Raw genomic sequence first — 24,725 nt, forward strand, 5'->3', positions numbered from 1 at the left:
ACAAACATTGTCTCGTCGAGGATTCGGTGTAATGATAGCACAGCTAGCCGCAGTAATTTGAAAGGGGATGACTTCTATAGTCGTGGTAGTTGCTGAAGGTACGGGAATGGTCGCGAAGAGCGTGGCCAATATCGCTGGAGATCTCACTTAGCTCTGGCGAAATACCGTATCGGGTAAACTTCGCTCAACACGTGATATAACGCCGTTCGGCGGCATTATTTCACATGGCTTCCTCGGGCGTGGTTGTTTGCCTTTCCCTAGGACTCTATACCGTAAGTGTGAGTAGGAATGAAATGAAGTTTAATGTGGAAGCGAGCCATATAGAAAACTAGCTAGTCCTCTGCGGGCGTAGCCCGCGCTGAAGCTTTCCTATGGAACGGCTCGTTCGCTCTCTTAAATGCCCTCTAAGAATCTCACTTCCGCGAATTACTCCTTACCTTCCGACCAGGTAAATAATTACCTTCGATTGTGCCACTAGCTCTCGTTCACCCCCTGTCGTCGTATTTCTATATCAACTCAGCAATAGATGAACGCACAGGCTGCCGGTCTAAGAGCCGATAAAGGCACCTAATTAGCAACGCCGTCGTCCTCGGCAGTGAAGCTCCATAAGGTGTCAAGGTCCGGTAGCACATGGCAGCAGCGAAATTGATTGATTAGCTGCAAATTCTGCGTAATCGATGATGGATCGTTAAGGATGTTGCTTAGGGGCGTGAGTACGTTGGGCCCGAACCCAGTGAATAAGTCGTCTGCGGCGGCCTGCGCAACCGTGCTGAGACTCACATCTAATGCACACGCGAGAATTTGTAATTGGTCGGGTTCGTCGTTAGCAGCTCTGAGGGCGACTATAATAAGGTTTAATTGTATTAGCTTTATGTCGACCCCGTAGTTTTCGATTAAGAAGTAGTAAAATACCGTGAAAATTCGTAGAAAATAGAAAGTACGGAGAGGAATTGCTAATACTAATCTACGAGCCGTATTGTAAATGAAGCCCTTGTAGAGAAGTCGCGACATCGAGAAAATCATTGACGGTGGTGACATTACTGTTCCACTGATTAATTGCGCCTATAATGGCGGCCTAGCTCGGGGCGCCGTTCGAACAACCGTTGGGAGAGTTGCGCTTTGCGAATCGTAGAGAGGGAGTAGCGGCAGAAGCACCGATGAGGCTAAGGGCCAGGAAAGATAAGGTGGCGATAATCTTCATCGGGTATTGTCCAGTGAATATAGAGTAAGAGTACTCGTTAATCTATTAAACATAAAAGTTGTTGTACTGTGGAAGCGATAATGGAAGCGAGAAGAATCAAAGGTGTTATACATTGAAACTTCTTATAATGCTATCTCAGTCCCTTTTTTACAGCTCAACGAAGGGTGCAGGGAAATTACCCGCCGAATTTAGCGGTCGGCGCCGCCGCTTTTGGAGGCTTTCTTCCCTCGACGCTAAGATCGCCCCCCTGGTCATGGCTTAATGGATTCTGAATCTTCCGATAGTGATGTCTCCATCAGTAGAGTGGATGAATACATATTTGCCACTCCTTTGACATCACCTGTTCCCCTCCCTGACCCTCTATCAAAGTACGCCCTGGAATTACTCGATGCCGTTTAAGGCCGTCTTGATGAATTGCATCGCATCGCAACACATAAGATTAAAAGGTGTGATCTTCTCAAAGCAAACCGCGCTAGCGGGGACGAGAAAATCCGCCGGGCACGGGAGAAGCAAAATAAGAAGTGGGCTGTAATTATCGATGCTCGCCAACGTCGAGACGCCAGAATTGAAGCTCGTCGTAAACGGGAAGATGCTGCGTTTTCTCAATTCTTTGACAATGAACTTGAAGATGAAGAGAATGTATGTCTACGCCATCCACCCACTATCGCAACAGCTGACTTATAACAGGATCTCCGTCGCCGCTTGAAGCGCCTCAAACGAGGCCTCCCACCGGAGGAACCTCCCGGCCTAGATCGTAGAACTATATTCTCGTCGTCCATGTCATTTCCTGGTCCCTCGCTGTCGACTCTTCCACCGGCACCTAAACGTCATTAAGTCGGCCAACCTTGTCAGCATAATGCACTAAAAGTACGTCTCTTTTATATCTAACTGGCCCTTGGTCTCCAAATTGCCTCCCAAGGAATACCGGATCCTTGGATGAGAGCGAGAGTCCTGGACATCGATTTTCATAGGGACTGTCTTCGTGAGGGTCCCTGACAAGCCGGCACCCCGCAACTGATCGAGATTGTCTCTCCGGATGCTTGCCAAAACCGAGATCAAGCCGAATCCCGTTCCGATCGGGGTTTAGTAGCAGAAACAGATTGAAAGCAGCATCACCGTGCAAAGGATGGGGTGGATAGACAGTGTAAGGTATAGACCCTAACTCGCCTGGAGGGTTAACCGTGTCGACCGGATGATTTCTTCAGTCGGTGGGTAGTACATTTTAGGATACGTGTTGTTCGTCGGATCTATGTAGATGATCCGAGCCCAGAATATGCTCGCAACGGAGGTCGTTAACGATGGGACCAGCCATGGCGACTGACTCTGAGAATTTGTGGGAGAGTACCGGCTCAGCCATTGGGACAATAGAGGCAGTGTGTCCGCGTAATACGGCGTGGTGCTGTTGAAAACCTCTTACTTGGTCCTTTCTCCGGTGCAGCTGCCACTGACGAGTTGGATGCTGCTGCGTGTCACTGTCCACTTTCCCTGACACCTTTCTCGCTGGATCTCGAACATGTATGCGGCCTGTCTGAACGCGAGGCTAGTAGATTCAGTCATATTGCTATAGATATTCAGTCCGTATACATTTCCCTTGAAGAAGTCCATCAGGCAATACGGCCCCGGATTCTCGCTGTGTAGACTCTGTAGGCCATTGATCAGCCCGATTTAATAGCCATTGTAGAGGGAAATCGTCGACAACCCGGTAGGGTTATAGGAGTGGTTGAGCGCACTCGTCTAGAAGGCGTCATTATCTCTGTAGGACGAGGTGGATGCATTGTATCGAGCGATTATTTCATCCACTGCCGCTGAGATGCTCCAGGAATCCCCGTCGGTCAAATTCTGCTGAATGGAAGTTAGAAAGTCCGGAGAAGGTAAGTCCAGCAACGCCGTGGAGGTATTGTCTAGGAGGATCGTGTTAAATCCGTACACTGCTGGGAATTGCGGAGTCGAACGAGCACTCGAGGATACTACCATATAAGGAACGCTGGCGTTGATCATATAATAGATCGAGTTGTTCATTACATTAAACGTTCCCAAGGGAGGCGGCACGAGACCGTAGTACCGTGGAAATTGGCTCTGGATCTCTATCGTACTCCTTTCTCCAATGAGCTTTTTATATGCCACGCTGAGTCCTAGAGGGAGGAGGGTGAGAAGGACGAAAGATGTACGCCAGCGTACGTCCGCCTTATTTAAAAATACACTCTTCTTGATAATTGCCTCGTAGTTCTGCAGCGTCGGGGTCTTTCGTCGGGTCTCAAGGATGAGGAAAAAGGTAGGCGCAAGAATACCGGTGCACTCATTCATCAAGCTCAACAACAAGCCTGTGACGACCAGCTAGTTTATCAATCCCAGTTTCCAAGATAGGCTCAATGCGGGTCCGATCCTCGGCTGGATTGTAAGGATCGACAGCACGAAGCATATCAAGCAGCCGAGCAGGGCGAGTAAATGACTCTTGTCGCAGTACCATCGTCGTTTTGGCACTCCAAGCGAGTTTGAACTTTCTGATGGGATCTGGGAGTACATCATGGGGTCAAGGTCAAAAGAGCAACTAAGCATATGATTTCTTCCTAAAGAAGACGCCGCGTGTTTAGTATCGTGATGGAATGTTTGCACAAACGAGAGTGGAATAATATAAACAAGGCTTTTATGTCTCTTAGATTTTAAACCCCAGAAATTGACCAACACAGGAGACGCTTAGCTCGAACACTACAGAGGTACAAGATCCAATGCTGGCGCCTTAACTTTCTTAGCGCTAGTGTCGCCAGCGAACCATCCACACAATATAAGCGCCCACAAAGCATTCATGAGTTTCCCAAAACCCGGAAGTCGAATCTCCAATTTAACCCTGAGAAGGAGATGTTGCTGTTCTATATATATCTAAATAAGCGCCCACAGTCCCAGGCTTTAGTGGCGCAGGAACCGGCACAGCTAGTGCTTGGTAATGGCTTGGCTCTGCAATATCTTACCCTGTGACCATCCACGTCTCACCATACCAACGCGATTCCCCTCTGCAACACCATGCGCGTTCGGGGTAATTGTAAATGGAGCCCTTGCAGAGAAGTCGCGACATCGAGAAAATCATTGACGGTGGTGACATCACTGTTCCACTGATTGATTGCGCCTGCGATGGCGGCCTGGCTCGGGACGCCGTCCGCACAACCGTTGGGAGAGTTGCGCTTTGCGAATCGCAGAGAGGGAGTAGCGGCAGAAGCACCGATGAGGCCAAGAGCCAGGAAAGATAAGGTGGCGATAATCTTCATCGGGTATTGATATTGAGTAAGAGTACTCGTTAACCTATTAAACATAGAAGTTGTTGTACTGTGGAAGCGATAATGGAAGTGAGAAGAATTAAAGGTGTTATACATTAAAACTTCTTATAATGCTATCTTAGTCCCTTTTTTACAGCACTAAACCGAATCAGAATTTAATGTACTGGGCGTAGACTTTCACACATGGACTGCCGCTATTTAAGGGACTAAAATGGGACCCATTTAGGACCAAAAATGGACCCGTTTAGGACCCCAAAAAAACCCCGAGGCTGCCCGAAAGGGAGGCACACTGCCCATAACCAGTGTGACAAGGTCGAATTTGGGCAGTGGCGAAGATTATGCTTAATACGTGATGGCTCCATGAAATGGCCATTCCTTGATACTGCTTACGATCGTGCCTCAACCCAAAGCTACCGTATACTTACGTCCCTCAATAACTAACTCTTTCATCTCGCGAAAAGTCGCCTTAACTTCCTCGACAGGGGGCCTCCATGATCCATTATCGCCAAAGGTTTCTAAACGCTTTTTCGACATTTCTCTTTCCTCAACACATATCCTCGTATTATTGAAGAATATCTTGCCCCGGCCAGTTTCTTTCCAGTTCCATCCGGGTTTCATATTCCACATCTTGTCGAAAACTTATTCCTCTAGAGAGGTTCTTTACGGGGGACTCCGTCGCACTAGGAAGCTAAACGGCTATCGAGCTCGTTCTTACCGGGCACCCATTCTTTCTTTTCTCTTTCTTTTCTTCTGGTGACGCCATCCTACAGTATATAAGTAGATAAACGAAAAAGAAGAGCGTCTCAATTTATATACCTCTCTAAATTAACAATAGTAGCCGACAGAGAGAAAGTTTATTAATAATTTCCATAAATTCTACGAATAGATTCTCTACTATCGATACGCTGCACTTACTTTAGAGGCTAAATAGAGCTAATATAGATACAGGCGCACTTCTTTATATTTATCGAACGAGCATTCGGGCCTAACTTTCGTCCTAAAATAGCTCTTAGAATCCTTTTAGGCACCAATAAACTATTCGGCCACGGATGAATTAATTCCCGTCGACTAGATCCTTTTCCCTGGGTCTGCCTAATAAGAAATTAAGTATATACGTATCTATCACGAACCTACCCTAACGAGCTTACCGTTCCCTCCTAGTATACCTAGTCCTCTACCCGATTTAGGTAAGAGAATAGATAGTAGACGATTCGGACGCGAGGCTACGAAGACAGGAGACTGCCGACTATAGCGGTATTACACACGTGATGAAGAGGGGAAGCCATAAGAAGCTTCTCCCACCCGTTTCGGGTGGGAACTGGCTCTTCTTTCTTAGGCGTTAAGTCGTTATTAACAGAACGTACGCTAGATACAAACAATCCTAGTTACTACAGTTCTCAGTGCCATTATGCCAATTTACGGCGACGATCCTAATAGTATCCGCTAATGCCTTCCTACTCCAGTCTTCTTCATTAAGACACCACCACCATCTTGAGCACTCTATAAGCAGCTACAGTATAGCCAATACAATGCTCCTCTCTACACTAATTTCTCCACCCCTTGTTTTAAATAGTCCTTTCCGGTGTAGATCATTCCCTCCGGCTCTTAATAAGCTCTATCGCTATTGCGTATTTTCTTTACGACTTCTCTTTCTTCCTGGACTAAGGCGAAGCATGGACAGCAGAGTAAGCCGCAAAAATCGAAATAAATATTACCTAGTAGTCTAAACCTCTTTCTGAGATTATGACGACTCGCGTCTTAGATGCACGATAAGAAACCACACTAAATAAGAAAAGCCTAAGCGCAGCACTCAAGAAGAAGACATTAGTTAAATATTCCGGCAAAATGAAGATGTTCTCACCTCGCGATTGAACCAGGTGAAATCTAAGAGTCGTCGGTTCCGAAGACGGGCTTAAGTCTTTCCATAGAGGAAGTAGGGTAGAAGCCATCTAAGTACACCTATGCTCCTCGTTAAAATTAACTAGTTTATTCATAAGGCTAATTATCTAGATATATATATCTCATCGACGAAAGAAGAACCGAAGAAAGGATACTCTTAGTTCGACATTATTTCACATCTCCTAGAGGAAATTAGTCGATTATTAACTTAAGCCTTTAAAGGCAATATAGAGAGATAAGTGACAATGAATAACTCTAAGAAATTCGGAACTCTACCACGTTGATATAGAATTAAAGAAGGGTTATACTCGAGATTTACTAGCATTCTCCTAGATAAGAGAGGGGCCTTTTTAAGTTCCTTTTACGTCCCAGGGGAAATTTGGGGAGCCTAAAAGGGAGCTCACATTTACTGGCATAGAATTCTCTAAATGGATATTTTTCGACGTATTATTTAGGTGTCGAATCCCCTCTTAATCCTATGATAGTCTCTTTAGTGGTGATGCTATAGAGAATATACTTATTCCTAATGCAGTTCTCTTTTATCGTTCCGTGGCGATATTTTACCTTGAATCTCACACCCGCGAGTCAGAATTCGTAGTTAAATACTTACGCTTTAATTAAGATGTCCGTCCTAAGTTACCTTAGATATCTCATGGGCTTTCTACTCATCGTACTACGTCATTAAATTAGCTCTCTTACGTCGTCGATAAATACTAATTTTTAAAAGGATACCTACGTATTAGTTCCTTAAGGAGCTAATAACCCTTTAAGGAGCTCTATTATAAGTCCTACACTAGAGAAAATAGAAGGTCTAATAGGGGGTAAAAGAGGTCTGGCCTATAACGATGCGTCGCTTACGTATCTCTTCGCGAACTAGTCCTCCGTGAGCTGGGGTTATAACTAGGCTTCATTCGCTAACGGCTCTCTTCTCTCTAATCTCGAATTTATCCCGACGCTCTAGGGTCTCGATGAAGACGCGACATCTTCGTGGTTTACATAGGCCTCCTCCGCCATTAGCTATGAATTAAAACATCTCTTCTCCTTTAATGAACCCGATATCGTAATATAAGTAAATCTCAATGTATCCGCAGCGGCCGATGAGTTCATACAGTATATGAATCCTTTTCATGAGTAAGCCGAGCTGGCCACTCCGTTAGTGACGAATGAACTCGGCGACTCGCTCGGTCTTAAGTGGTTATCATCATTCTTCGATGCCTGTGCAGGGAGGTGCTTGGTCGATGCCGTCAACATTCACTAGTATAGCTCGGCAGTCGACACGTCGAATTTCTAGACGTTTATATCTAATGCCTCGGCACTGGTAATAGAAAATAGCGTAGGAACACTCTGGATTATAGAGTTACGTAGTTACGGAGGTACTGACCAGCAAATGCAGTTTTTGGAAACGGTCCTACCATGGCTCGACGGTAACGACGACGTGTCCGGCTATGCCTGGTTCATGTGTGCCGCGGGGGACGGTAACTTAGTGAGTAGTAGTGGCGTTGTCTCTGCTTTGGGCTAAGTGTACGGGTGATGGCTGAACTATCGGACAAGAGAAGCGCCGAATTACGACAGCAGCTGTCGATGTCTCACTCGGGCTGAAACGGTAGGTCGGGAAGGGCCAATGATGCTCATACCTAGAGTCCTGTTGCCCTGAGGAGAACTCTAGAACGATTCTAGGACCGGTTTATTCCTATGCAGCGGAAGAAGAGAATAAGGATCGCTGTCAAATCAACATCACTCAGAAATTGCCGAGGAGCATTGGGCTCCACGTGGATCAAGTGTCACTGTACGAGTAGTCGACGTCCCGGTGTCGTGAAATGCCCTACGTCGTGAAATAGGGCCTGGGTACTTCGAGCGCCACCATATTTAGCACACCACTTACCATTTGAACAGACGGTCTGAGGATGCACGCACATTGTAAAGCCGCATTCTATCGCCATTGTCACTCTCCTCCATAAATACCAGAGTCTAATGTTAATAAGCCGAGATTTCGACAACCCTTCAAGAAATCGGCCACACGACTTCGGTGCCCTAGAGGCGCCAATACCCGGTCTCTCCACTTTCAACATCGTATACGTATAACAGTATAATCTATCTACCGTAGAGCCAATTATTAAATTAAGCATTGAAGCTGACCGTGTTCTATGCCGCCCTCTACGCACACATAGGAACCCTGGCGGGTACTCCGACGTACATTAATCGACAGCCGAGGACCGACCCGAAGTAAATTAAGCTGTAATGACAATTCCCCCCGCTGGTATCATTAGCCATAGTTCCAGACTTCAATAATCTTGCCGCTTTAGTGTCGATGAGATCCGCGCCTTATATTCGACTCGTCCAGCCCGAACTACGTGACGGAATCTGCTGTTTACTTAAAGACTTAGAAGAAACTCCTAGATACATTGCTATTATACAGTATATAAGAAAGAAATTCTCTGGACCTCTCGTTCGTAAAGCTATTACAAAAATCATTAGATTATTCTTTATTTAGAGGATAACTATACAGTCCAACGCACAAAAGTAACACGACCATTTCCACTCCCTATAATAATACTGTCGCTTTGAGCCACCCATGATGTAGGACGATATTCAGGCGGCAACCATAGTATTCTCTGTGACTTCCATGTAATCCAGTCACCATTGACTCCGAACTTACTATCGGATGGTAAGTTAAAGCTAGGTGATTGCGTTGGAACCGTAGGTCGTGGTAACTATTGCGAAATATTTATAACTTCACCGTTTACTAGAATATTTAAGCCATTGTCGATAAATTCAATATAGTTATCGTAGGTATGAGAATCGTAGCACAGTAAATCGGCTCCGGATGTAACATCCCATAACCGCACCGTCTTATCACCGGAGCCAGAGGCGATGCGCGACCCGTTAGGTGAGAACACCACACTATAGACTAAGCTAGAGTGGCTCTCGAGTATCTGCTCGTATACGCCCGTCTATACATCCCACACCCGCACCGTCTTATCGTCGGAGCTAGAGGCGACGCGCGACCCGTCGGCTAAGAACACCACGCTGTTAACTAAGCTAGAGTGACCCTCGAGTGTCTGCTCGCACGCGCCCGTCTGTACATCCCACACCCGCACCGTCTTATCGTCGGAGTAAGAGGCGATGCGCGAGCCGTCGGCCGAGAACACCACGCTGTTGACCGTGTCAGAGTGGCCCTCGAGTGTCTGCTCGCACGCGCCCGTCTGTACATCCCACACCCGCACCGTGTTGTCGTCGGAGCCAGAGGCGATGCGCGACCCGTCGGCCGAGAACACCACACTGCGGACCGAGCCAGAGTGGCCCTCACAAGTTAATAAGCATACACTCCACCGCTCTGGGATTTCTCTTATCACTCGGACACTTTGTAATGCCTGATTCTGGGACTCGTTGCGGACAATGCTGGCGAGTGGGCTGAAATGCTAAGCACCGGTATACGCTTGTAACGGCGCCTGCGCAAGAATGGGATTGAATGTTAGCACAAACCGTCGCGCATCTTGTAGAAAGGCCGATATTTAGCTGTTCTCTTCTGCCACAAGCGATTATAATGTGACAACGAAGTCAACGCTCTCGGAGATCCTCCCTAGAAGGCTCAACGATTCGAGCCAATGTAGAAAGTGCTCCCGTAAGAAATTGGCAGCGACATCATGGTCACGGATCTTACGTCTACTGTGCTGGAGGTGGTAGACCCAGTGGCGGCAGGTATATTGGAGAGAAGGCGGAATGTGTTCGGTAACGATGGTCTCGTCGATGTCTTCCCGCATGACACTAGGGTGCTGTAGTTAGTAGATATCCTTTCGAAGACCGCTGGGACTCTGAAGCAGTGTAAGGCATTTATCGCTTAGATTTACGTGCGTGAAGAACTCGTTAATCGCAAATAGTCGTGCTCGATCGGAGTTACTTTTTTTCACGAGGAATTCCCGGAAGGAGAGGTGGAACAACGTAACCGGCGCATTAGGGTTGGAAGGCATAGACAGCACTAAGTGGAGAAGTCGTAGCTAGTGATTAATTTTCCGTCTCGGAATCTAGAGTAATTGGGACAGGGAAATCGTGGATAAGGGATTAGCTAGGAGAACGATCGATCCCACAATTTCACGGAAATCGCGGCAAAGCTTATCCTTTTCTTCGGGCTCCTCGACGTCGATCAATATCTAACAGAGCGCGGGGAGATACGTTTGCTCCATTTGGGTCATTCGCCCCGTGTTGAGCTGAGCGAGAAACGTCGTCAGTCGGTCGTGGGGGTCGCCGCGACGATCACCAATAAAGCGGGAAATCGTGGCAGCCACGATGAAAAGTGGAACGGACAGTTGAATGAAGGACTTCAGAGTCTACCGACCTAGCCAGTGGGGAGCCAGTGCTTGATTCATGGGCCAGAGATAGTTATGCTCATCGCGAATCCGTTGGAATTCACTTTCCAGGTAGACGGAGATGTCGTGGCGGATCGTAGAAGGTGGAATGTCGTGAAGAGCGATATCGCGATGGGTTTCAGTGCCGATTTGTGTAAAACCGAGATTGATCGGTAGTTCCGGTCGACTAGTTAGAAAGATTTGTACATGGACTAAACCGAGTCGTCGTACACTGGCTAGAAGAGAGAGAATAGTTCGTATATCTCCTTCTTAGTTACACTCGTTCAGCGCATCGATAAGTAAGATAGGTCTTATAAATAAGGTAGGACTAATGCCGGTCAACGGCTGATAAATTAACTTTTTAAACTGTTCTCTTAAAGTCTTGCGAGCGATCCCAGGATCTTCATCGATCGCTTAGTGAATGTGGGTTACCAATTCCGGTATCTAGTGAACTAAGTCGACTACAATGGTGGTGAAGAAGAGACTCGTATTCTTACGATCGTGCTCGCCTCGTTTAAAGAAGAAACTAGCGCCTAGTCGCCCCCGGTTGGCGAACGTCTGAGCAACCGTACGGAAAATCGTCGACTTATCCGTCCCGGCCATACCTCTTAACTAAAATATGCATTTTCCATCGACGTCATCAGCCCAATCATAGATCTCGCGCAGTAAGTCTCCCCGAGTGTCTAGGTGACATCGAGTATCGTGTTCGCTCTGGAGGGAGTTGAAAGCGGCACCCGTTGCCACTGGGAGCTTACTGAGGTCGAATTTAACCTCTATTTTATCGATGCCAGTCCGTATGAGATACACGGTTTCCAACTGCTTCAAAATTTACCGGATGCCTTCTTGTTGCCGCTTCACCGCTGCTCGGTTGGTAGCATTTAAGTCTCGATCACAGTTGCTCGCCTCGGTCTCGGCACGGCTGGCCAGTTTATTGCACGCATTCTTAAAAGTTGACACATCTTCGATTCGCTAGAATGCGTCAAACGCACGTGTAATGCTGCCTTTTTGATAGATGCGAACCGCGCCTGCGAGAAATCGTAATATCAACGCATGAAACTCGACCAAGTAGGTTTCGAAATTGGTACGAGCCTGACCGGCCGGAAGGGTGATTAAATATACTATGTACACTTAGAGACGGTTCGAGAGGTAGAGGGCTATTTTAAGACCGAGGAGGAGAGCCGCCATCTGGCTTTACGCGGAAATTGCGGCCTATAAGAAAGTCAGTCTGAAATCGATTCCCATTTGCGCCGTATATGTAACGGCTTTTGTAAGATCTAAAATATTTATCTCCAGAAGAAGACGAATGCCTGCCTACGGAAGTCCCATATGCACAGGATCAGCACTAGAAGCAATATCTCCCACCTGCTTAAAGCGATCTAGCCATTTAACAACATTGTCTGCCTTTTCTCGTAAAGTGACGGTATGTCCGCGAAGTGTCCAAGTTTATCTTTTCGCCTGGTATGTTGTCTACTTCTGCCTCGTCGCCGCGAGAGCTTACTGTATAAGTGCATCCACATCCGTCGTTTTCGTCACGCTGTGTTGTTGAATGGTGTCTTGATCCTATAGGAACAGAAGAAGGAAAACTCGGGTTTGGAAATCTTGCTGCGTCGCAATCGACGTTCCCGAAGCGATAGATTACGTGGTAGGAGCTGGGGATGCTGCTGGGGAGTTTGGTCTACTAGGGGGGATGGAACCACGGGAGAGCCATTGTCGGAAACGGCTGCGCTTACTACCCGGTGCCGCTAGGGACATGGCGAGATGGCATAGCGTGAACGACGAAGGTACAATACCGCTTGGAAACGGTGAGAAATACTCAACAATTGAATTGGACGTGAAAATGTTGCCTTTTCAGGGTCAGGCTGAGTATCAGCGGCATCTAAGTCTATTCAAGCCAAAGGCAGCCGTGGCTGGACCTATCCAGCCGCTCTTCCATGCAGCGTGTCACGTGCACGTCAGTGTGATTGAGGCGGCAATGGTGCGAGCATCGTGGCGGTGGCTAAGCTTTTGAATCGCCATCCTTGTCGCGTGTCATTTCTATATTGTCCGTTTCCGGTATTGTAGTCGGCTGTTTATTAATCTACACCGAAGTACCTAACAGAGGTATTCGTCAACGCGAAACCACAGCACAAACGATGAACAGCTTAAGTGGCTAAATTAATTATCTATTCTAAAGTGTATATAAGCTGGAGTACCATCTTCCATATCTTGGAATGTTAAGTCGATGGGAATCAGCACCTCTGGAGAGCTGGAACGATTTGGGAGATTTCTCGTGGGCCGATGGAAACCGGGGCCTTAAGAATTTCAAGTCACGGTATTAATAAACAAAAAGCAATGATGATTATAGCATAATTACTTTTTTAATATGGGAGTACGCTCGTAAACTCAATCAGCGTCCAAAGTAGTGGGTGTGCGTTGTCGATGCTCGGAGTACCTGAACTTTATTTCAGCACCTAGGGCATTTCACCGCGCCGGGATATCGTTTAGTGGTCCATCTGAAAGCTAGCTCTAGTTGATGTAAATAAGTAGACTATGATAGATCTCGGATGAGAAGATTTGATTGAACAATACAAGAATTCATCTTCTTGCGAAAGGAATGGCGGTTGGACCGAGTGGACCTCGGCTAACATACCGCCGGAATGTTGTTTTTGCCGCGGTTTAGCGTGAAGCGACTCGTTTTCTCTATCCCTCGACGGCCTCAACTTCATTGTCTCTTTATTAACCTCCCTACTCCCTTCCAGCCGCGTCTCACGCCAATCAGAGACTGTCCTTATTCTGGTGGTGGAGATACCTTACTAGGTTACTATAAAGACTGCGCCGGTTCATAACCTTGTTCGATTCGTCCCTCCTCGAGCGCGATATCACCTCCACGAGCACCGATGATATTCTACCGAGACCGACGACGCTTCTTTACCGGCTCCTCTATCGTCGTTTCTCCCTCATCCTCCTCGCGCTCTTTTCGCTTCCTATGATCCGGAGTACCAAAATCATTATTGAGGCCTTGCATATTCAGTAGATCGTGAACAGCGTATAGAGATCCACTAATGTGCTGCGGATCCGCTGGCCCTTCTTGAAGAAGAACGGATAATGTGTTCTTAGTTTTAAATTCGACCCTTTTACGAAAGGTCGCTTAGTGATCGATGAACGACCGATCGCCGACCGACCCGGGAAGCCCATGGCCGTTCACGATAAATCTCGCCGCCCGTTTAGACAACTATTCCAGTAGTACCTCGAGCTCAGAACTATTCCGAGATAAACGATAGAAGATATAGCCCGATTCAGAATACTTTCCCTTAATCTTCTTCGGCTTAGACTCGAGTTTAAAGTAGAAATGCGTCGTAACGAGGTAACGCGCGACGACATCGACATTCTTCGATCGATAGAACTACTCCCGAGCTTTTATTATTAGCCCGCGCATCCCGCCCGTATCATCTAAGTCGACCTCTCTATTTAGCTCAACGATAAACCGGAAATATCGCCCGTCTAACTCTATTCGTCTTTTATTCTTAAACGCCTAGGTAATTTTTTAACCGTTGATTAATTCTATGAAGGCTCTATATAATCGTGGTAGAAATCTCTCTCTTTAGATCGTACGTAGTCTACTGAAGTACGGCGTAGGTACGCGTGGTCCCGGGGACTCGGTACCGAGGGAGACGACTACATTAGGCCTTCGGATTAGTGGCCACATCATCGAGATTTCCCATAGAGTAAGGTCGACGAAATTATTCCTTTATAGGGCTCCGTCTTAAAAGGTTTCTACTCTAGAAATACGCTTTACTAGAAAGTACCTCGTAGTCTATGAGCTAATTAGAACCTCGAAAGAGCCGGAAGAGAATATACCACGGTGTCGTAGCTCCGCTTATTACTCTTATTTATAATATTAGTCATCTTCTTATACTTTAATAAACCGTGACGGAAGGAAATGGACACTCACATCTCCCACAGCCGAATTCTTTTCCACCCGTCTTATGACCGGATAATGCGATATTCTATTTATCCATTAGAGGTCGCTCTCACATTATTAGTTCGAATCTTAGCTTACCGTAGTCCTACGGCCTCGGTCCCGTCCCGTTATAGTTAGTGAAGAGGCACGGGTCCGTTTTAAGGACCGTAGTCACCGGGATTCCTACTTTCGCGCCGATCGCTATTACATAGGAGTTATCTAGGATACCTATGTCGCCGAAAACTTCTTTTAGCGTAGCTTCTAAATTATCCGCTAAATATAGACCGTCGGCTAAATATAATACGAGAAACCCCAGAATGTGCGATAGGACCGGAATACGGGACACGATGAATACGTAGGAGACTCAGCGGGGCCTAAATACCCTTTTCGCGAAAGATTTAAAAATATTCGTATAGTCCTTCACCGGCTACTCTATAATAAATAATGCGAGGACGATTAGCCCGCCTAGTCCGCGTTAGCGAGGCCCGTTTAGCGGATCTTACTCATCTATCGGAACTAGTACCGAATAAAATCTCGAAATTATTCTATACTAGGATCGGTAGATCTATCCTATTCTATAAGATTTATAAAAATAGCAGCGGTACGATTCCCTTAATACTACCCCCGTCGATGGTCAATACGTTAACCCCGGTAGTGTTAGGCTTTATCTTTACCGTTACCCCTCGAAATGCCGCGTCGTAGAGGAAATAACGCGAAATGCCGAACGCTCATCGATCATTCTAATCCGGCTATCCGAAAATACGTACGTAGTTTTCGTAGACCGCGTAGCCGTAGAGTAAGTTATTATTCTCTAGTATACGACGTAAGTACACGAGATAGGTATCGTCGCTTCGCACCCGCTTTCAGCGAAGCTTAAACTTCTTTAGATTACTACGATGAACGGCCACGGATAGCGTACCGTCGCCGCGTATAAAGTCCTCGAAACATCGCCGCAGCTACTCCGAGACGGCTTAGACGAAGCTAGATAGAAGAAGTAAGCTTATCGAGCTGTTATACATAAGTACCTCGCTTCTACCCACCCGATAGTAGGCGTCTTTATATAAGGTCTAAAATATATCTTCGAGGTCGAACGCCACGAGGCCGTTAGAATGGTTCCGCTACGCGGTGAAAGAAGCTCTAACTTACTATATATACCGGGAGAATAGTGATTTAGTAGGAGGCTCGACGTAATCATCGGCACCGCGAAATCCATTAGCTCTTCGGGTGATTTAATATACTTTAAGAAGTTCGATAGGTGCGTATCTAAGTCTGGCGCGATAGGATTAAGTAAACGTAACGCTTTCACGAAATCGAATGGCTCCCTCGTGCTTCTACTAAAGTGGTCGATCGTATATTTAAAGAATGCGGTTAAGTACCTCCTAGAGAAAAGCATTCTCGCCTTAATCTTCTACCTCCGACCTTAATTTAGCACCCGGACTAAGTATTCCTCTAGTCGCCGGTAGTCGTATTGTCCGTGAAGAATGATCACTACCTCGAGAGCCGACACCATCTCTAGAGAATTTTTAGTTATCTCTTCTCTTAGCTCGCCCATAAGGGCCTCCTCGGTCTCCTCGTCGCTTTCGGCCTCAGGGTCTATAGCTTCCATTATCACGATCACCCGTGAATATATTGCCTTCGGCAGTGTCGTCGGCTTACCATTCTCGAGCTAGAATGCGAGTCGACGTACCACGGGACTAAACTCGCCGACGTCGGTGGAAAAGAAGTAAAAGATATCCGCAAAAGCACCTAAGAGACGGGAGTAGAGGTAATCGGTAGCATTTTTAATAGCTAGATCTCGAACGCCTCCCCGAATGCGAGGAAGCATTAACTATCTCGTCTCGTGGCATTCGGCCGAGAATATCTTTTTTAAGTCCCGGTACGGAAGGTCGCCATCGACTAGAAACACGGGGACGTCATGGAACACGTCGGGATTTCCTCGTTAAAGATGAACTCCGCCGCCACGTTTTCGTCTGCCGGTCGACTTCTACCTATACTTCTCTACGCCGAGTATACGAAGGGCTAATAATTTGGCGGTATGGCCAATGAAGACTAATAAGCTAGGTTGCCGAAGGCCAGGGCTAGAAATTTCGTCGATCAGCGTTTAAAGCCGATCCGAGATATGCAAGATAACTTCGTTTCGTTCGATGCGGAGGTTGAGCTAATCGCTGTAATAACAGCGTGCCATCATGACAGCCAAAATACGATAGCTAGTATCGAGACTATAAGATGCACAACATAAGATGATTTTAAGATATTACGATGACCGTCATCCCGTGAGAGAAGCTCAATCTAGGTCCTTAAGTAGCGGACGAGGAAAAGGAAACAAGCAGAGGGAAGAGACTTAAATAGGCTCCGAATGCGGCCCTTCGAGATCCGATTTTAGGACCTAGCATAACTCTAACTTACGTTTTAGACTCCTAATAAAATCCATTTAAAGTAATTAACGTTCACCGTTCATTTCTTCTCGCTATTCACGATGAATTACCTCTCTTTACGCGGATAAATATAGTGTAGAGCAGTAATTATGGTCATTACGGAAATTTCGAAGGGTAGGATAGACAAATACTTCATTAGTAGAATGCCTTTTAGTAACTAAGTTCATTATATAAATTAATCATCTATTGAGCTTAAAGATCTAAGGTCGACCCTTAATCTAAAGAGATACTCCGAGCTACCCGCGTTTAGGTATAGATGTATCCTTTATTATAAGCCCCGGTCTTCGGCTTACTAGAGAGATTATCTCATCGCTCCGGGAGAATAACCGCGTCCGGGGGTCTATTCGCGACTAGGATGCAGCGCCCAGAAACGAGCTTAGTCTCTATCGAAAAGGCCTTTATCGATAATAGTCCTAGAAGTGCACTATTATATCTACGAGAATCCTTTCCCGAATAACTTCACTAGAACTCCTCTTACGGTTAAGCTCCCTACAGTAGAGTAGGGCCGATAAAAGGAGCTTCTTCGTAGTGATTATAAGAAGTCGGCCTAGACGTAGAAGAACTCTAATTAATTTAAAGATAAGTAATAAGTTTTATAGGTTAATCGTATAACCGAACTAACTTTTGTATCTCGCTAAGCTGAGAGCTTTTATAATGAGTTAACATCGCGTCCGTACCCACATTATCACGGATCCTAGATATCAATGAATACTTCCGTTGTATTATTTTCTCTAAAGATGATGGTCACTAATGGAATTAGTAATGGAATCGCCGGCCGGTTCTATTGGTGAATCGTATTGTAGGTTTTACTACGGATTATGTTTAACGAGATTCAGATATTGTTCACATCTATATTATACATTGCTAGTCACACCATCCTTATGGGAACTATCAATGGGACGGCTAAGTTATTCTGCGATTTCGTCCCTGTGGCTAAGGTTATACTGCCCACACCATAGATTAACTAACCACCACTATACTAAGCATAAAAAATTGAGCACCTTCCAGCACCTTAGGTTTAGCCGACGATAGCCATGAAAGTATACTCGCTAGGTGTCTTGGACTGTGACCACTTTCATAAACTACGGTGCGGCACTGTTCGCGGTCGACCGAGGTTGGCCGAGTTTACCACGCGCCCGACTGACCATTATCCGTAGAAACTAAGATCGAATGACAGTAATGAGCAGAGTTCCGTGGCAGTGCAGCACGCCAGTATAAGCTAAACCCTCAAACCTTAAAGCATGCGTTGGGGTCTATGTGCGCACAACTACTCCCTAGTTCTTTTAAGCCCGACGAGGTAGTCGGGGCTAGAAGTTGATGGGTGTGTGGGGAATTAAGCATTGTGGCGTTGCCCTTAAAGCTTAGTTTATCCACCAGGGCCCTTTTAACTGGTGTTGTGCCTTCGGTGAACCCTGGTTGATTTTTCACATGAAAGTCGCAATCAGCAGCACAACTAACCGAACCTAGTCACCCAGAGCGAACAGAATAGAGACCCTTCGCGGCCGTTTTACCATTTCTTGTAACTCGGGTCGACCGGGTTATATGATTAATCATCCTCTAACATTGTTAGTCGCCATCCGTAGCTAGGCCCCCCGACGGTCCACGACTTAGCCCTTATAAGTACGTCGCGAGACAGCCCATTTCGACTCCGGTCGATTGCCGGAAGACGGCTCTATATCTAAAGTGTAGGTGGTGCTTAAGGCTAGCTCTTAGTATAGTATTAGGATAACTAAATATAGATTCCGGGTTCATGCGCCGGGCGATAAACCGCCGATAGCTTAGAACGGGGGACGGGATAGGACAATGATAAGATTATAGAGATTGTTAGGAATAACGCTAGTAACATTAATATCTATAGGACTATGTTTAGATTTAGCTCCTCTAGGAGCCCGGATTCCACGAGATTTAACTTATTCTACTTAGTGTTAAACGGGAATCTTCTATCCCTTGAACTAAAAGTTCCAAAGAATGGTGGATTCGGTAACGAAGTGTTATAGAGGGAAACTTTCTTTTCTCTCCTCTTAGCCGAGGCTCTATTCTAGTTATGGCTCTACGCGTACTAACTACGCCTCGGTCTCGCTCCTAGTCTCGGTTTTACTCGAGTGTTTCTCTTCCCCCCAATATACTCAACATCCTTCGGTAATAGTATTTCTACTTATGGATCGGTTGACTTCTAAACGAGAGTTAGCGCCTGAAATTAATGGGAGATTAGATTAACCGGCTCCTCATTAGATCTTCGATGTTACGTGATAACGATTCTTCGCCGGGCGTCTAAAGAAATGTGATCTACCCGCTCTTAGAGTTCTAAAGATAGACCGTAATTTTAAATCCGCATAGCTCCCAGAGTTAAAATGTTTTGTTAACCTAGTCTCTCTTTCTCTTTCGTCGCTATATAATTCTCTCTTTTCTAGTTTACTCTTGTTTTTACTTTGCTATCTTATTGGGCAGTTAAACTTAACTAGCTGCGAAGCCTTCATCATAGCGGCCGTTTTATATTTTATCGTATAGCAGTAAATGAGGAGCCCGTTATAGCTCCTCGAAGTTAACCTATTCATAGATATAGCCTTTTAAGGATCTAATTCTAAACTCTTTCTATAAAGAACGTAGTAGATAATGTTCGCTCCCGTAGTTCATTCTCCTTATGAAGCTCCTAACGATGTTACTGCGCACTACTACCCGCGCTTCTATCTTCGTTGCTCTTACCTTCTCCCTGAGAGGGGTCTCTACGGATAACTTTTAAACTGACATCGAGATAATCACTCTAACGGCCAGTATATCAAGGGACTTTATCTAAACGAACACGTTCAGCGCACCACCGCAGGCGACCGTTGAGATTTAGTTCGACGGCCTAGTCGGCTCCGGTGTTATAAACTTAACCAATAATTACGGCTTTACAGCTGTCAATCTGACGGCCGCCAGCACCTCTGTCACCCCCTGCGGCTCTCCAAATCTATTCGCAGCCAATGTTACTTCCGGGTCGACTATTCCTCCCCTTTCCAGCCACAGCGTCTCCGCCATAAACCCTCCTTCGACGAATGCGACAGTGGTTCCTTCGGGCAACACATTTTCGTCGCCGTCGCCACTGTTTACCATAGACGACGGGTCTCTTAGCCCAACCCAGAGCATAAGCCTTAGTCTTCCCTCTGCTACTGTCTCGTCCGCCAACATTAGCCTCTTCACCGGTGCTGAAGGGCGATTGAGAGTATCTCCAGCGACTTTGCTAATGTGGTTGCTCATGGGCCTAATGCCGACTCTTTCTATCTGGAGCGACGATTTCTAACGGTAGATATATCGACGAGGGATTCTTCTCCTTTCTATATTTCTTCTATTACGGGTAAATTTATAGGGACTTAAATAGTTTAGATAGTTTATTCAATAATGTTATGAATATATACCTTTCGATACGTAAATTAGTATGGCACCTCGTAAAGCACCAGAGGAACGTTTGGCCTCCGTAGAGCTCGATGTTAATTCTTATTATTAAGATATATATCTAAATATAGTTCGTTTCTATCTAATTAACCTAGTAAGACATTAAACTTAAATACTCTTAAAAAACTCCTTCGTCTGCTCGCTGCGTTGTCCTAGAGATTCGGGTGATGGAGTCTCGGATCTTAAAAAATTGCGACCGTCGATGATCACTTCTTACGGGTTAATGTCGTCGACTTAAGAGGTAACCGCTTCAATGACACTAATGTATACCGGAGGCTTAGCTATCGCTTCTTCGGCGCCGCCGTTTTTCTTCTCGCTTTCCTTTCGACGGAGTCATCGAGATAGGATGATGATGATACTACACCCTCACACCATCGTGTTGCGTTTAAGTACTAAAAATGAGGGATTTCCGGAATGTGGTGCTGTGTTCGTGCGACAATAAGAAAGATAGAGGAGAATGTAGATAGAAAGCTGGAGTGCCGGTAGTCCTAACACGAGAATAGATGCGCGTAGTACTGTAGATGCACTTAATTAATTCGGCCTCCGGTATATATAGATCGTGTAAATCACGATAGAAAGCTAAATTAAGCTCCAGGATCCTCTTTAGGTCCCTTCTTCCGGCCGACTTTAGAGGTTGAATATAAAGACGGCAACTTATCTAGCTAAGTTTAGCCGATCGATTATATAACATTCATCACTAAGAGTAGTCTACCGCATCTTCTTAGAACCATCTATGTCTGGCCTCAATAAATAAACATGGATAAAGAATAGCCGGACTCGCCTAGTATTTCTAATTATAACGACGACGACCTATTCATAGAGGCGTTGCTAAAGAGAATAGACGACTTCTAGAGAAGGGAGGAATTAATTACGATCGAGAGACCAGAGAAAGAGATTTCGTCATTACGATATTAGATTTTATGCCACTAGAGAAGTCTGTACGTCACCTTTAAATTGCTGTAAGAAGCCTTTAATACAGCCGTTCTTATTAAGACAGCCCTCTAGATATACGATGAAGAGAAAGAAATGGTCAATGTAGATTAGCTAGCTTTTTAGAGAATTCATATCGAGACTCGGTTAGCTCTCGAGTATCGACCGATGGAGTGGCCGTAGAAATGAATCTAGCGACGATAGAGGGTCGAAATTAAGTGTCGGCTTTAAATGTACTCAAAGCCTTCTAAAATTTAGTACACCGTAGACGATTAGATCTTAGTTTAATGACGATATAATTTCCATGGCCTAAGCGTAAATAATTCATTAAGAACATCTTTGGGCTTCATCACCTTCTAGCATCGAGGGTTAAGGTACCTTTTTAAACGATGTTCTTAAAATGCTTTAAAGTTAGTGAGTTTACTGGCCTACCGATCGTATAAAATGCCCTAAGACGGTAACTCCTTTAATCGTATCCGATTACTAAACTACCATACAAATTTAGATATACGTCTACGCCGTTCTTAAGTATTCTACGATTCGACTATAGAGCCCTTAGATCTGGCCTATCCCTCGTAATTAGAATTTCGATCCCTAATCTAGCTTTCCACCGTTCTCTTAAAGATTAAAGATCACTATCTATGATGCTCAATATATTTCTTCATCGTGTTCATCGAAGCTTTCACCCTGTTCTCATGGTTAGTTATAAAGTATTGGGTTCATCGGAAAGATTATACTAATCTTGAAACTTCGAGAAATGAATTTCTAGTTGATTACATTGCGTCTATAGAGATTCGATCTAATCACTCCGGGTGTGGAGGGAGGTCACTCCCTACTTAATCTCCTTCAACGTGGCTGTAAACTCGGCAGGCATCTTTAGTGAGCTGACATCTAGTTCTGGAGCCGATTATATAAACGTAGTATCGGCGCACATGTGCGGACAGATGCTCGTATTGTCCTATCGAAATAGGAAAGCGGTGGATAATTATTGAAGTAGGTAATTGGTGGTGTCCTGGATATATTCGTTGGTGATAGGCTATTTATAGAAGAGAAGTTGAAGCGCGTCTTCGCACGACATTCCGCCGGTGGCGTTTTAAGTATTTTACTGAAAGGCCATCGAAGTATGGTATAAAGGTAGGGTTAACTACGTATGTCACTCCCTTAAATGTCATTTCCTTATATAAGTTCACCTAACTAACACCTAGTGAGAAATATACCTTTAAGGTATACTTTACTATATCTAGCCCATCGCGAACCGTGGGCGACGATTACCCTTCGACCTTAAACCGACAAACGGCGGCGCTTATCGTGGGGCCGGAACTATCCCTCTAGAAGACGGTGTAAACTCCCTTCGTACCGAAGGGTCTAAGCCGGGCTCCTACTTTAGAGATTTCGCAGCAGATAGTGTAACGGCAGGGATCTCCGAGCCCGTTTAGATCCTCACTAGCTCGGTGGAGAGTCCTGAGGGGCAGATTATTTCCATCCCTGCGCCCACAGCCCTAAGCCTCGCTCAATGCACCTAGCGACAGTCCTACCAACGGTCGAGCGACTCTCGTTGCGTAAAGAGATTATTATTCTACGGTTGAAGTTAACCGCAGGCCACAATAAAATAGTGCCTCCACTCCTAGCTATTTATGAACCGATAAGGGCGACGCTTCTATTTCAAGATTTAGGATATGGTACGCTCGTTATGAACTAATTTTAGTTCTTTATCGCTGCCGTCACCGTTGTCGCCGCCGATATTGCTGTTGAATGAAGAGGAACTTAGTGTTTTCTACTTTAAAAGGAGCCGCGTTGAACGGTAAAGTCTAACGAATAACGGCAGCTTAAAACGTTCGATAAAAAATATGGCTTCTCATATAAGCGGAAGAAATAGCGCAGAACTAGACGCCGTGAGAGTACGTATTACTCATTATTTTCCGTTTGAACTCTTATTAATCTTGTAGGTCACTCCCAGCACTGCTGGAGGGCGGCTTATGCCGACTGGTCCTATCCCGGTGAATGTTAACAACCTAAACGCTACTTAGACACGTCTCTAGTTCGTCACCCAGCAGTATGCCGGGTTTCAAAGAGAGGCATGCGATATCCAGCGTACTCTCTGGACCAACATCCACACGTTACTGAGCCAGAAGACCGCTTTGGAGAAGTCGTGGTGAGATATCAATACGGCATATAACTCTAAAACCGACGAGCTGAACGAAATGGCCGAAAACAGCGTCGTATTGTAGGAAGAGCTCCTGATCGCCTAAGAAGAGACCGAGGCGGCTCGTCGCTAGGCCGAAGAGTCTAAAGGCCGGAACCAGCATCTGGTCGAGTAATAGAGGTTCTTACAACATAACGTAGATTAAGCTCGTTAGAGGATCCGTATCTTAGAAAAGGGTGTTACCCTATATAAATGTACGACCGGCACTACGGACCCTACGAAGGGCGCGACGATTCACGAACTAGATTTAAGCGAGAACGGAATGACCACGGTGAGAACATTGGAGCTTTAAGCTAGGATGAAGGAAATGGAATAAGACTACGAGTATATAATGGAACGCTATAAAAACGAACTATTTAGCCTTGAAGCACGTCTAGCGGTGGTAGATTAGAAGTTAAAGCAGTTTGAATAGACCACCGATAGAACCCGGACGATGAATTTAATCATTTTACCGGCCGTTAAAAGGGAACCACTGTCTTTAGGCATCGATGAAAACGTTAAAATGAAAGAAAACGAGATCACGGGGGTAGGACGTCGAAGGCAACTAAAGAGAGCTCGACGGGGGCGAAAGCTGGAGCCTAAAAATGCGGACTTACGGGTAGTATGCCATTGAACGGCGTGGGAGGATATAGGGAAGGTAAAATTGAGAGACTCGATTCGTTTATCCTCTTTTGTTAGTAGAACGCACCGTCTGAGTTTCCCTTTCCGCATTTAGTATCGGCATAATTTCGTATAGTCTTTAGTAGAATTTCTGAAATCGATTTCTTCTAACAGCCCGTAGGAGAGTCATAAACATTGTGCGGGTGGCGGATCACCATCGTTCTAGCAACGGAGGGCAGACTCTTTCCTACTTTTATGTATATTAAGAATAGAATAATCTTCTTTCACTCGGCGAGAGGGGGCTTATTCTGGTCCCCCTTCTTACTAATTTATCGCCAATCCCCAACGCTTAGCGCGGTTAATGATCATTTAAAAAAAGAATAGTAAGGAAAATAACACCGCTCAATTCCCGGCCCTGGCCGAGTATATCTACAGAGACAGTCACTGATAGTCACTAAAAGCCACCATCGTCT

The 24,725-nt window shown here is 45.6% G+C and overlaps 4 protein-coding genes across 4 annotated transcripts; all 4 read right to left on the reverse strand.

Annotated features, from left to right (window-relative positions):
• Positions 1–2,935: 2,935 nt before the first annotated feature.
• Positions 2,936–4,461, reverse strand: Z519_09233 (uncharacterized protein; the record flags this gene model as incomplete). The annotated part of the gene is made up of 2 exons (XM_016766957.1): positions 2,936–3,535; positions 4,195–4,461. The coding sequence occupies 2 exons, from the start codon at positions 4,459–4,461 to the stop codon at positions 2,936–2,938; spliced, it is 867 nt and encodes a 288-aa protein (XP_016616473.1).
• A 4,859-nt stretch (positions 4,462–9,320) lies between these two features.
• Positions 9,321–10,130, reverse strand: Z519_09234 (uncharacterized protein; the record flags this gene model as incomplete). Its single annotated transcript, XM_016766958.1, has 2 exons — positions 9,321–9,788; positions 10,056–10,130. 2 exons carry the CDS (start codon positions 10,128–10,130, stop codon positions 9,321–9,323), a joined length of 543 nt encoding a protein of 180 aa, XP_016616474.1.
• Positions 10,131–16,072: 5,942 nt separating this feature from the next.
• Positions 16,073–16,258, reverse strand: Z519_09235 (uncharacterized protein; the record flags this gene model as incomplete). Its single annotated transcript, XM_016766959.1, has 1 exon — positions 16,073–16,258. One exon carries the CDS (start codon positions 16,256–16,258, stop codon positions 16,073–16,075), a length of 186 nt encoding a protein of 61 aa, XP_016616475.1.
• Positions 16,259–19,970: 3,712 nt separating this feature from the next.
• Z519_09236 (uncharacterized protein) lies at positions 19,971–20,324 on the reverse strand (the record flags this gene model as incomplete). The annotated part of the gene is made up of 1 exon (XM_016766960.1): positions 19,971–20,324. One exon carries the CDS (start codon positions 20,322–20,324, stop codon positions 19,971–19,973), a length of 354 nt encoding a protein of 117 aa, XP_016616476.1.
• Between the last annotated feature and the right edge of the window lie 4,401 nt (positions 20,325–24,725).

The sequence above is a fragment of the Cladophialophora bantiana genome (genome assembly GCF_000835475.1).
Source record: "Cladophialophora bantiana CBS 173.52 unplaced genomic scaffold supercont1.15, whole genome shotgun sequence".
NCBI classification, from domain to species: domain Eukaryota; kingdom Fungi; phylum Ascomycota; class Eurotiomycetes; order Chaetothyriales; family Herpotrichiellaceae; genus Cladophialophora; species Cladophialophora bantiana.